Source organism: Mytilus californianus, unplaced genomic scaffold, assembly GCF_021869535.1.
Source record: "Mytilus californianus isolate M0D057914Y unplaced genomic scaffold, xbMytCali1.0.p SCAF_10, whole genome shotgun sequence".
Taxonomy (NCBI): domain Eukaryota; kingdom Metazoa; phylum Mollusca; class Bivalvia; order Mytilida; family Mytilidae; genus Mytilus; species Mytilus californianus.
Genome location: NW_026262582.1, coordinates 74,852,249 through 74,866,352, shown reverse-complemented (window position 1 = coordinate 74,866,352; position 14,104 = coordinate 74,852,249). Strand labels below are relative to the sequence as shown.

The 14,104-nt window shown below is 33.2% G+C and overlaps 1 protein-coding gene across 1 annotated transcript; it reads left to right on the top strand.

Moving 5' to 3' along the window:
- Positions 1 to 1,850: 1,850 nt before the first annotated feature.
- LOC127719171 (nicotinamidase-like) lies at positions 1,851 to 7,582 on the top strand. Its single transcript, XM_052225194.1, has 5 exons — positions 1,851 to 1,875; positions 3,047 to 3,210; positions 3,539 to 3,692; positions 5,338 to 5,424; positions 7,446 to 7,582. The coding sequence occupies exons 1-5, from the start codon at positions 1,851 to 1,853 to the stop codon at positions 7,580 to 7,582; spliced, it is 567 nt and encodes a 188-aa protein (XP_052081154.1).
- The last annotated feature ends 6,522 nt before the right edge of the window (positions 7,583 to 14,104 follow it).

The window sequence follows — 14,104 nt, the reverse complement described above, 5'->3', positions numbered from 1 at the left end:
AGTTGTCTCATTGGAAACCATACCACATCTTCTTTTCTATACATATTGTGTAGACACCTATCTATTGTTGAAACTATACTATAAGTAAGTAAGTAAGTAGATTGTTTATTATAGTGACATGTGTTTATTTTACAAATCATCATGAATATATAAATTTGTATTATATGTTGCCCTCTAGTTTGTTTTTGTCGTTTGATTGCTGTCTTATTGACGTATAACCTACATCTCCTACAGTTGTAGTTCCGTTTGGTGTACTTTCTAAATCGGTGAAAGAAAAAATCTAAATTGTAAGGGTTATTGAGTATAGATTAATTGCCTTTCTTTCCCTTAATAATATGCTTATAGGAAGATGAACCGAGGAGATGTACCTAGATATAAAATATTAAGTAAACTGAAAAAAAATGTTTCTCTTTCAATCTTAAATTTCCTCATCCCCCCTCCAAATTCTGTTTTCTATTGTATTAATTTTTGAAGACATGTCGCATCTTAACAAAGTCTGCTTGATCTGCAGCCTCTGAATTCTGAATATATTTTTCTGTCCTCCGCTCTTTGGATTTAAGCTATAGACTTTTCCATCGCTGTAAAGGATGTTTGAATTTGTCCTTTTATTAAACTTTTAATTGGTCGCGGGAAAAACATATTGGTTTTACCTATATATAACTATACGTTATTTTCTAAAAAGTTTTTGTACGTTTCAACTTCTCTCTATTTTTGATACATCGAAGGAAGGAATACAGGGGAATAGGCCAATCTCGATAACGTAGAAGTTACTAACAGCATAAATCAACCATTGAATTTGTATGCGTATAAGATCGTTCATAAGTGATTGACAACCGGATGTTAATTTGCGTCACGGTATTCAATGTTCTGCAACAGCAAAAAGAAGATATTTATAATACTACAATGACTTGATATCTCACAAACCATGCATGTTTAACCCCGCAGCATGTTTGCGCCTGTCCCAAGTAAGGAACCTCTGGCCTTTGTTGGTCTTTTATGTTTTTTAATCTTGGTTCACTTGCATGTGTCTGAGTTTAGTAGACGTCCATTTTCACTGAACTAGTACACGTTTTTGTTTAAGGGGTCAGCTGAAGCACGCCTGCGAGTACGAGATTTTCTGGGTGTGTTAAGATCCATTAGTGGCCTTGTACTGTGTTCTGCTATTTGGTGAGGTTGTTGTCTCTAATACACATTGCCCATTTTCCATTCTCAATTTTATTTAATATATATTCAGGTTATCCGCTTTAACATTCCTTTTGCTGTTTGATTTAACCTGTGCAAGACAGATAGCATTATTGATTATTGATGTCCAAAACTGTTTCCTACCTGGTGGAAGTCTAGCGGTAACCGAAGGAGATCAGGTGATACCAGTTATAAACAATATCCGGTCAGAATATAAAGTAGACATTTCATTGGTGGTTTTATCACAAGACTGGCATTGCAGTGATCACATCTCATTTGCGTCTCAGCATAAGGGTGCCGGTCCCGACATTCAGCTTTTGTATGATAAATCAGGTAACAATCAACAAATCTTACTGTTAAAGTGGAGCGAATGATACCAAAGGGACACTCAAACTCATAAGCCAAAAATAAATTCACAACAACCATGGCCAAAACAGAAAAAGACCATCAGACAAACAATATTACACAAAACACATCATAGAAAACTTCAAACTGAGCAACAAGAACACCTTGAAAAACTTGAGGCGATCTCAGGTGCACCTGAAGGGTAAACAGATCCTACTCCATATGTCGTATCCACCGTATTGCTCATGTTTGAAAAAACCGGTAATACGTCTAATTTGGTAGGTCATATTCGCGAAAAAAGGGGGCATGACTGTAGTTACGACATGAGGAACATATCCGCTGTCGTCTGTGAGACGGATATTCCTTTCTGGTCAACCAACTCGTGATTGCGTCTGTTAAGTTTACGAAGGGATGATTTCAACTTCACCACTTGGAACTCTTAGTTTAATAGCCTCCTTGTGAGCAGCAACCCTCTACAAAGGAAAGCATGATAGAAAATACAAGCCCTGGAACATTGCATAAACTGGAAAATATATATTCCGCATGAAGGCGCTACTGGAATGTAGCTACATAAAAATGGAAAGTTCACAATTGAGAAGCTGAAATCATCTCTTTTGTCGTTAAGTTTAATTTTCAACCGATCCTCATTGTTAATATCTAGATGTTAGTCAAGATATGAAGCAGACTTATCTGTATCTGTGGTAAACCTTGCCTTCCTGGAGTTAAAATACTTCATTGGTGGCCTTCGGCTGTTGTCTGCTCTATTGTCGGGTTGTTGTCTCTTTGACACATTCCCCATTTCCATTCTCAATTTTATTCATTAAGATTATTATTAAGAAAAGATTCAAATAGAGTTTTGTTTAGTCTTTTTCTTTGGCTATATTGATATCTACATTTACCTACTGGTACTTTTGCAATCAAAGATAAAGAAAATTCGTCGATGTCACATATGATTGTTCTTTAAATTCAGATATTTTTGCGAAGTTTTCATTGCAAAAATTTCAATGATTTGTTTTAGTTTTAGAATTTGTATGCAGTGTTTTAGGATATCACAAAAAATAATCTTGCTTTTTTTGAGATTTATGACAATAGGAATAATGAACACGCAGACATTTTGAATTGAATTCTATAAAATTTTAACAAAATATATTTGAAATACTAGTATCTCAAAAAATAAGTCCATGAACATTTCAGTATAACACGTAAGATGTTTTTTTTTAGTCAAAGGGTCAATGTAAATATTTTGTCAATATTTTTGAAAATTATTCGAGCCAAATTAATTTTTGTAAGGTGTTTTTGTACCTCTTTAACACGAGATCACAATGTGAACTCCCAATCAACCTTGATCTGAAGTTATTGAGTTCACCATTACTTTCTGATTGTGTTAATTTTCTGGCTAGACTGTTGTTTGTATTTACATTTTTATTTGTTTTAGTGCTAATTCGTTGTTTTGTTTCCTCCAACTTGTGATTTCAGATTGCCATTTGATTTATTCATATTTATTTATAAATTTAATTAGGTTCGTTATGTGATAAAAACAACAGCTGCACTGAAGTGGCATACAATCTTACTCAACACCTTTGGCCAGATCATTGTGTTATAAACACTCCATCAGCTAACTTTTCACTCAGATTGACACATGAGCCATCTGACCTTTTTATTAGAAAAGGTTATAACTGCAAGGTAAGTACTTCATAAGCTGTCCCTACCAAATCTCTCAATCTCTGGTTAATGAGGGCGAAATTATCTAAAAAATCGGAATGTATCATATCTGGAAAGTAGTTAAAAATGTTCTAAAAATCTCAAACTCCAACATTACAATTACTGTGTGCTTCCTTTACATATGCTATTAACAGGTCGATTTCGACATCACTTTTCAAAATGGATAGGAGACAGACAACTAAATTATGTTCATGTCATGTTATATCACGTTTTTTTGGTAAGACATAAACATAACAATAACAGCATAAACACGAAAAAAATCTACACCTGTTTTTTTGTGTTTCTTTAGGTAGATTCTTATTCTGCATTTAACGAAAATGGTGGTTTCCATCATACGGAATTGCACAATAAACTCCAGGAAGCCGGAATAGACGCTTTAATCATAACAGGACTGGCACGTGATTACTGCGTTTACTATACAGCAATGGATGCTAAGAAACTGGGTATGTGTGATTTTCGTTTCTAATTATTGTACCGATTAAGGAATGGGGAGAATAAAATGAACTGGCCATAGCTTCTAAAATGTTAATCTAAATTTTGAAAGTTCGTGGAATATATAAATTTTAGTTCGTTAATAAAGATGTTTTGAATGTCCTCTTAAGTTCCATTTTTTGTTTCTTGTTCTTCATTGATGCTTTAAGTATTTGCCTTCCAAACTACTAAAAATAAGTTTTTTTTTTTATTTTTCTGATGGTCTAGATGACCTTACATTTGTAGTTACATGTGCATATTAACATACCTTATATGTGTAGTTATGTGTAGTTACATGTGCATATTAACATACCGTATACATATGTAGTTATATGTAGTTACATGTACATATTAACATACCTTTCATGTGTAGATATATTTAGTTACATGTAAATATTAACATACCTTACATGTGTAGATATATTTAGTTACATGTGCATATTAACATACCGTATATATGTGTAGTTATATGTAGTTACATAAACATATTAACATACCTTTTATGTGTAGATATATTTAGTTACATGTGCATATTAACATACCTTATATGTGTAGTTATGAGTAGTTACATGTGCATATTAACATACCGTATATATGTGTAGGTACATGTAGTTACATGTACATATTAACATACCTTTCATGTGTAGATATATTTAGTTCCATGTGCTTATTAACATACCTTATATATGTAGTTATATGTAGTTACATGTACATATTAACATACCTTTCATGTGTAAATATATTTAGTTACATGTGCATATTAACATACCTTATATGTGTAGCTATAAGTAGTTACATGTGCATATTAACATACCGTATATATGTGTAGTTATATGTAGTTACATGTAAATATTAACATACTTTACATGTGTAGATATATTTAGTTACATGTGCATATTAACATACCTTATATGTGTAGCTATAAGTAGTTACATGTGCATATTAACATACCGTATATATGTGTAGTTATATGTAGTTACATGTACATATTAACATACCTTTCATGTTTAGATATATTTAGTTACATGTGCATATTAACATACCTTATATGTGTAGTTATGAGTAGTAACATGTGCATATTAACATACCGTATATATGTGTAGTTATATGTAGTTACATGTAAATATTAACATACCTTACATGTGTAGATATATTTAGTTACATGTGCATATTAACATACCTTATATATGTAGTTATATTTAGTTCGTAACATGTTCAAACGGAAAAAACTAACCAAAGATTGAGGGAGAGTAGTCGCCTTCAAATACTTTAACCCTGCCACATGCTGCATGTGCCTGTCCCAAGTCCGGAGCTTGTAATTCAGTTGTCTTTGGTTGTTGCTGTATATCAGTTTTGTTTTTCGTTCATATTTTTGGACATTAATCAAGCCGTTAGTTTTTCGTTTAAAGTATTTTACATTTGTCATGTCGTGACCTTTGATAGCCTCACTATGCGGTATGGGATTTGCTCATTATTCAACACCGTACGGAGCCCTTTTGTTGTAAACATCTATGTCATTTAGTCTCTGATGGAGAGTTGTCTCATTGGTAATCATACCACATCTTCTTATTTTAATGATACTTATTCTAATGGCCATTTTTGTTCTGTCATCTACAGGATATGAGACATATGTTGTATTAGATGCGACAAGACCAGTTACCAAGGCAACAGGAGATTCTGCGGTAGCTGACATGAAAATCGAAGGTGACAAAAAATGCTAACACATATTTGATAAATGCTTTATGTGCTTAATATATGCATATCTTCTAGTGAATGCACGTTTTCTACAACACCATCTGATGCTCTTAATCGGAATATAAAATTGAGAATGGAAATGGGGAATGTGTCAAAGAGACAACAACCCGACCATAAGAACAGACAACAGCAGAAGGTCACCAACAGGTCTTCAATGCAGCGAGAAATTCCCGCACCCGGAGGCGTCCTTCAGCTGGCCCCTAAACAAATATATATACTAGTTCAGTGATAATGAACGCCATACTCCAAATTGTACACAAGAAACTAAAATTAAAAATAATACAAGACTAACAAAGGCTACAGGCTCCTGACTTGGGACAGGCGCAAAAATGCGGCGGGGTTAAACCTGTTTATGAGATCTCAACCCTCCCCCTATACCTCTAGCCAATGTAGAAAATTAAACGCATAACAATACGCACATTAAAATTCAGTTCAAGAGAAGTCCGAGTCTGATGTCAGAAGATGTAACCAAAGAAAATAAACAAAATGACAATAATACATAAATAACAACAGACTCTTAGCAGTTAACTGACATGCCAGCTCCAGACTTCAATTAAACTGATTGAAAGATTATGTCTTCATCATATGAATATCAGGCACAATCCTTCCCGTTAGGGGTTTAGTATCATACATCATAACATATATGAGAAGAACATAACCCGTGTCATGCCAACAACTGGTTTTTAAATAAATGTGTTTAGTGCCGATGCAAAGACCCTATAAGTGAATCAATATTAACGCCAAAATATGCAATCTTTAATGACCTGACAACAGTATCGTAACTATATCCCTTCTTATTAAGTCTATTTAAAGGTTTTGTTAGCTTCAGCAGTGAATACTGACATTTTTGTGCTTTATAAAGAATATTTCCATAAAAAATTGGATGTGAAATACCTGAACGTATAAGAAGTCTGCATGTTGAGCTATATTTACGAATGATGTCCTTATACCGATGATAAAATTTAGTAAATGTTTTGACTAGTTTGTGATATCGAAAACCCTGGTGTAATAATTTTTCAGTAATACATAAATTTCTCTCGTTAAAATCTAAAACATTGTTACATACACGAGCGAATCGTACAAGTTAAGATATATAAAAACCGTAAGATGGTCACAGTGCATTGTACTTTTTCTAGTCCCTTCCAATAAACAGATTGAATGCGTTGATCCAATTTGTACGGTTAAGCGATTGACAGCTTTTTTTTAAAAATTATTCAATGGGTATTTAATTGTTTTACTTTAGTAAATTGTCATAATCACTATGACAAATTTAAGCAGGGCTAACACATTATGAATTCGCAATCACACAATATTTCCTTTATGGTATATTCTTTTGTGATTAAAACATTATTAGCTCTAAAATAACACTCAATCGCGAAACGTACATACATTATACAAAGGGTCTGGATGGGGTCCTTCATTTCTGTAATCATATTTTTTTTGCCATTTTTCTGTGTTCATAATATTTTAATATTTGATCTTTATTCTTTATATATTGTAGCACCTCATTATTTTCTAATTCTTTTTTTTGGGTCCAGTATTCTCCATTCTGTATACCTTCACCCAGACCCTTTAATTTATATTAATACCTAACATCTTTTTCTTTCGGTCTTCAGTTGCTTTCTTACAACATTTTCTTATTCTGATATCGATGACACACTCTTTAAACATAGTCCGACATTATCCTTTAAAAACAACTAGCACTTTACGCAGGTGACCACACTACATTGCATATTAAGTACATGTCTCAAAAGGAGCAACCAGATGTTGTGCTTGCTTTGGTAATATTATCTGCCATCATTATCATTGTACTTGATCAAATTATTCAATTAAGTTGTTTTGATGTTAAAATAGACTCATAATGTAAGGATGGATGTTTTTGTTGTTAATCTCTTTTTGACTGACATGTATGCTTATATATTTTTCACTAGAGTAACATTGAGGTATTCATTTATTTATTTATGTTTCAGGTATTCAGGTAGTCGAATCACCCGATGTAGCTGGGATAATTGCACAGATTAAAAGTGATGCGAAACATTTACATTCACCGTTTATATTGATGATTTCTATAATTCTATGTTTCTTTAAGTGTGTCATATGCATATAGTAAATTGAATAATTTTTTTTGTAGTAAATTGTCAAAAATAAATCTTACTAAACTTATTTCAAATCAAAGTTTATCCGGGAATGTGCCGTTTTTTACTAACTGGTACGGTCAAATTATTGTTACACAATGTACGTCACATTAGGGCAATATTGTGTTATACAGCAGACATTGCCAAAGTTTTGTTATACTTCACTACCTGCCATAGTGTGTTATACGTCACACTAGGCAAACCATGTGTTTATCGTCACACAAGGCCAACATTTCGCTATAGATGCATATCACTTTCCTCCTACATAATTTATAACAGATATAAAAAAAGAAGATGTGGTATGATTGCCAATAAGACAACTCTCCACAAGAGACCGAATGACACAAAAAATAATAACTATAGGTCACCGTACGGTCTTCAACGATGAGCAAAGCCCATACCGCATAGTTGTATACCGCAAAGTTGTTGTATACAACAGGCCAAAGTTTCGTAATATGTCACTCCATGCCAAGGTTGTTATAAATCACCGCAGGCCAACGTAGTGTAATACGTCACAATTTGCCAAAATTGTATTATACGTCCCATCAGGCCAAGGTTTTGCTGATTGTCACTACATGTTGTCATACCAGGCTAAAGCTGTGTTGTTCTTTGTTTTGTGTCCGCTTATTAGTATGTTTTGTGCTAAATCTTAAATAGATTCAACATTTAAGTGAAAGAAGAGGCTGAAGCTTCAAATGTGCTTTAAAAAACGAATAAGTCGAGGAACAACTAACATTGCAATGGCAAAAAAAAAACCAAAAAAAAAACCACGAGACACGAATAAGTCCATAAAACACTTCTCGAAGAAATAAAAGACAGAGCAACACGAACTCCACCAAAAACGTGATTTGATTCCCGACATTATCAACCAAAGACTCGAAAATTAATGATGCTTATTCTCAAACACGCATTTGATATATAGTAAGAACAAAGACTGGGTGGCTCGAAAGAATGTGTCCGGATATGTTTTCCTTATTAAAAAGTAAAGTAACAAAAGTACCTTACTGCAAGGTAAATTCAAAACGGAAATCCCTTTTCAAATTTCAAAATTAAAGTTCAAAAACATAAAAGAAATGAAAATCAACTGTCATATTCTAGACTTGGTACTGACATTTCTTATATAGAAAATGGTGGATTAAACCTGGGTTTATAGCTAGATAAACCTTGCACTGGTATGAAGTCACATGCAATTCCATTATAATGACAACAATGTGTGAACAAAACTAACAGACATAATAGGTAAAAATTGCAATAATTTGGGTACAGCAGTCAACATTGTGTTATCATTACAATCACTATAAACAAAAGAAACTATTCCAAAAAAGAAAATCAAAATAGCATATAGACAAAGCACGTAAGCAAAAATTAAAGACAACAACAGAAAACATGACCATGACACAATACCACAATGGCGGGATATAAAAGTACCGAGCCACGCCAAAAGGATATTACTAAAAAATGGACTAAACAGCAAAAGTTATTTATATACAAAGACACACAAAAGAACAGAAAAACAGGTAATTAAAATACAATGTCTGTACATAGAATCTATACTTCAAGACCATCATGTATTATTTGTGAAGTTGATACGGAATATTCATTAACAAGGTCTTGATACATTCCGATTAAATTGTTTAAGATTTTTTTTTTTTAGAAAAAGAACAAGACGTTTTTTGACATAACCCTAGTTCGTCAATTTCTATCTGGCCTTGGTGGCGTATTTTAAAGTCTGAGTAGAAGCTACAACTTCTTGAATAACAGATATGTATAGTTCAAAATGACAGTTTCAGATTAAAATTGATCTACTAGGGATGCACATTTTTCGGCCATTACTCAAACCACGAAAGTTCCCACAAAAAAGTGTACATCACGATTTAAAATATTTGACGTTATAATCTAATATGAATGTTACATGACAGTAATAGGTTATTCGGAGACAGATCTAGGCTCAATAATTCCGGTCCGGTCCGGTGAGGAAAATGTATCGTATTCCCATTTTTGGCTTGTAGTGCTATTGATAGATTTTTATTGCAAATAGCTATAGTTAACCAAGTACAATATAGAAGTAGGTTTAGTTTTATTTTATTTTAAAAATGGACATGTTACAGATATACGAAAACACAGAACTACAAACTAGAAAAGGGACAGTTTCTTATCAAATGGCAAAATCAAAAGCTCAAATAAAGGCAACAGTAGTATACCGCTATTCGAAATTCATAAATCGATTGAGAAAAAAAACAAATCCGGGTTACAATCTTAAACTGAGGGAAACACATCAAATATAAGAGGAGAACAACGACACAACAGAAACTCAACACTAAAATGCAACACACACAGACACGAACTATAATATAACAATGGCCATTTTCCTGACTTGGTACGGGACATTTTAAGAAAAAATGGTGTGTTGAACCTATTTTTGTGGCTAGCCAAACCTCCCGCGTTTATGGCAATGTTAAATATAACATTATAATGACAAGATTACATGACAGGACTACAATACAAATAAATGGAAGAACATACAGGACAGAGACACACACAAATAATAGCTATCAAAAGGTACCTGGCTTATAATTTAATACGCCAGACGCGCGTTTCGTCTACATAAGATCCATCAGTGACGCTCAGATAAAAAAAGTTCGAAAGCCAAAACAAGTACAAAGTTGAAGAGCATTGAGGACCAAAAGTTCCAAAAAGTTGTGCCAAATACGGTTAAGGTTATATGTCTGGGATAAGAATAATTCAAACACATAAAATAATGAAAAACAACACTATATTCCTGACTTGGTTCATAGATATAAGAAGATGTGGTATGAGTGCCAATGAGACAACTCTCCAACCAAGTCAAAATTTATAAAAGTAAACCATTATAGGTCACAGTACGTTCTTCAACACGGAGCCTTGGCTCACACCGAACAGTAAGCTATAAAGGACCCCAAAAAATTACTAGTGTAAAACCATTCAAACGGGAAAACCAACGGTCTAATCTATATAAAAAACGAGAAACAAGAAACACTTATGAACCACATCAACAAACGACAACTACTGAACATCAGATTCCTGACTTAGGACAGGTGCAAACAAATGCAGCGGGTTTAAACGTTTTAATGGTACCAAACCTTCACCCTTTTTCTGAAACAATAGTGTAACATCACAACATAGAAGGACACACTATGAAATATCAACTGAAATAGCTTAACTCAATCAAAGGACATATTAACACCATTGAACATACACTGACCAAATAAATTTGACCTATGACACAATGTAAATACAAAATAAATAAACTAAGGGAAAAATAATAAAAGTAACATGTTATATCGGTAAGAAATGTAAAACAATTAAAGAAAAACAATATGCTCGAACAAAAATACCATCCATTTGCAATAACTTTAAACACAGGTAAATGAAAATAATTTTGTTGTTAGGTATACCATTACAGTACCAATAGAGAAAGGAAATATTTTAACAAAATAACAATTTTGAATACAAAATAAATAAACTAAGGGAAGAATAATAAAAGTAACATGTTATATCGGTGAGAAATGTTAAACAATTAAAGAAAAACAATATGCTCGAACAAAAATACCATCCATTTGCAATAACTTTATAAACACAGGTAAATGAAAATAATTTTGTTGTTAGGTATACGTGTACAGTACCAATAGAGAAAGGAAATATTATTACAAAATAAATAATTTTGATGTTCATAGTACGAAGTGAAAATTTATAGTTATACCAAACACTAATCAAAGCTGGTATATAGACTAGATATAACCCTGAATAACATTAAATAACAAAAAAGCAATACAATTAGTATCAACAGGTCAATTAAACAAAAAAGTACGATTTGAGAGTACTCGCAGTTACTGACAGCTAGTTAAAATCCAAAACAATCAATAATAAAAATCATGCATCAGAGACTAAAATCAACCAAAACACATCCCAGAGATTAAGTGTTTTAACGTCATGGACAGTCAAAGTAGACATGACTAGTGCAATGCCAAAAATAAATGTATCGACAGACAGTAGGATAGTTAGGAGTTTAACCTCTTTATAGATCTAAACGAACGTGGGTGTGTCTTTATACATCCCACTTGAAAAAAATACAAATTTAGTTATGTTTTAATTTGCTGATGACAAAATCGATATTAGTGCCAATGTAAACTATATTCAAAGATCTAATTACAACATTGGTAAGATAACCTTTACTAATAAGCCTGTTTAAAGGTTCGATGAGTTTACACGGATCACATATTGATTTCCGCGCTTTAAGTACAATATTACCGTAAAATTTAGGATGTGAAATACCGTTTTTAATCAGATTTCTACAAGTACAGCCAAATTTACTAATCAAATCTTTGTATCTATGAAAGAACTAAGCAAAAGTTTTACGTAATTTATGGTAACGAAATCCTTGATTTAATAATTTACCAGTGATGCATTGATTACGTTCATGCATTTTCTAATATAGAAAATGTTGTAATACACCAAGTGTTATAGAAAGTTAAACCTCCAGTGTTAATACTATGATCTCTAATCACCATAGAACTCTTTATACTAGGACATCTCAGATTGTCCTTACTTTAAGTTTCCGTTCACATCCCGGATGTAAGATGTGGCACCATGTGTTTTTAAAAGTTGTATTGCTCCAGTATCACTACATACATATGCATAAATCCGTTCTTTAAGAATTGTCAACAGCATTTATTTTTGCTGCGTTATCCAGAAGACAAACTATAAGTTTCTCCTTTTTATGTTGTTGTCCCTATCAACAATGCTATCGCAGACGGCCATTAGCGGTGTTTTTCCAGAAGAAAGCTTAGAGTTCACTTCAACACCCCCTTCAATTAAAAGAGAGGGACGAAAGATACCAGAGGGACAGTCAAACTCATAGATCGAAAACAAACTGACAACGTCAAGGCCAAAAATAAAAAGACCAACAGACAAATAATAGTACAGATGACACAACATAGAAAACTAAAGACTAAGCAACACGAACCCCACCAAAAACTGGGGTGATCTCAGGTGCTCCGGAAGGGTAAGCAGATCCAGTTCCACATGTGGCACCCGTCGTGTTGCTTATGTTATTACAAATCCGGTAAATAGTCTAATTGGGTAAGTAACATTCGTGAAAAGGGAAGGGTATTGTAGTTACGACATAAGTAACATATCCGATATCATCTGTGAAACGGTTATTCCATAACGGTCAACCAACTCGTGATGGCGTCCGTAAAATTTACGAAGGGATGATTGCAACTTCACCATTTGGAACTCTTGGCTTAATAGCTTCCTTGTGAGCAGCAATCCTCTATCAAGGAAATCATGATAGGAAACACAAGCCCGGGAATATCGTATCAATTTAGAGATATATACTCCGTATGCAGGCGCTGCTGGAATGTTGCTACATAGAAATGGAAAGTTCACAATTGGGAAGCTGAAATCATCTCTTTTGTCGTAATTTTTTGTTTTCAACCTACCCTCATTGTCAATTTCTAGATGTAAGTCAAGATATGAGGCAGACTTAACTGTATCTGTAGTATCTTTTATCTCTAGTTCGATGGGATAGATTCGTTCAACATAGTCACCAAATGTTGTATTATTTAGTGACAGAACATCGTCTATATAGCGGAACGTAGAGTTAAAGGATATTGCTAACTTCTTATCTTTCTTCCTTAGAAGTTCCTGTATGAAGTCAGCCTCATAATAATAAAGAAACAAGTCGGCAAGAAGAGAGGCACAATTGGTTCTCATTGGAATTCCGACAGTCTGTTGAAAAACACGTCCTCCAAACGTAACAAATATGACAAAAATAGACGCCAGTTTGATTTTTTTTCTTGCTATGGCTGCAAATAGTTTGTCCGTTACAAATTGGTTGTCTGTAGCAGCTTGGTCCGTCGTAACAATTTCTGGTGCTATATCCTCTAAACAGATGTGCGAGGAACCATGATGTTGTAAATTCAGATCCATGATTTTTATCAAAAGGAAGCGAGTACGAATTTGAATTAAATTTTGATTTTAGACAGTACTACTTTCTTTTATAGACGCATCTAAATGTAGTTATCTAATCAGAAAATGGAGAAATTTTGTAACCAATAAGATTTAAGCAAAAATGTGTAGGTTAAACATTGTTAATAATTTGCCGTGAAAGGTTAAGTATTAAGCTGTTTTTCTGTAGTTTTTGTTTGTATTTTAAAATGAATAAATATCAAATTTGCGACAAAACTTTTTCTGTAGTTTTTGTTTATGAAAATTATTCGAGCCAAACAAATTTTTGTAATGTGTTTGGTACCACCTGAACACGAGATCACAATATGAACTCCCAATCATCAATGATCCGAAGTTTTTAAGTTCACCATTGATTACTGTTAATTTTCTGGCTAGACTGTTGTTTGTATTTTAATCTTTCTTTGTTTTAGTGCTAATTCGTTGTTTTGTTTCCTTTGACTTCTGATTTAAATTTGCCCTTCGATTTATCTATACTTTTTATATAT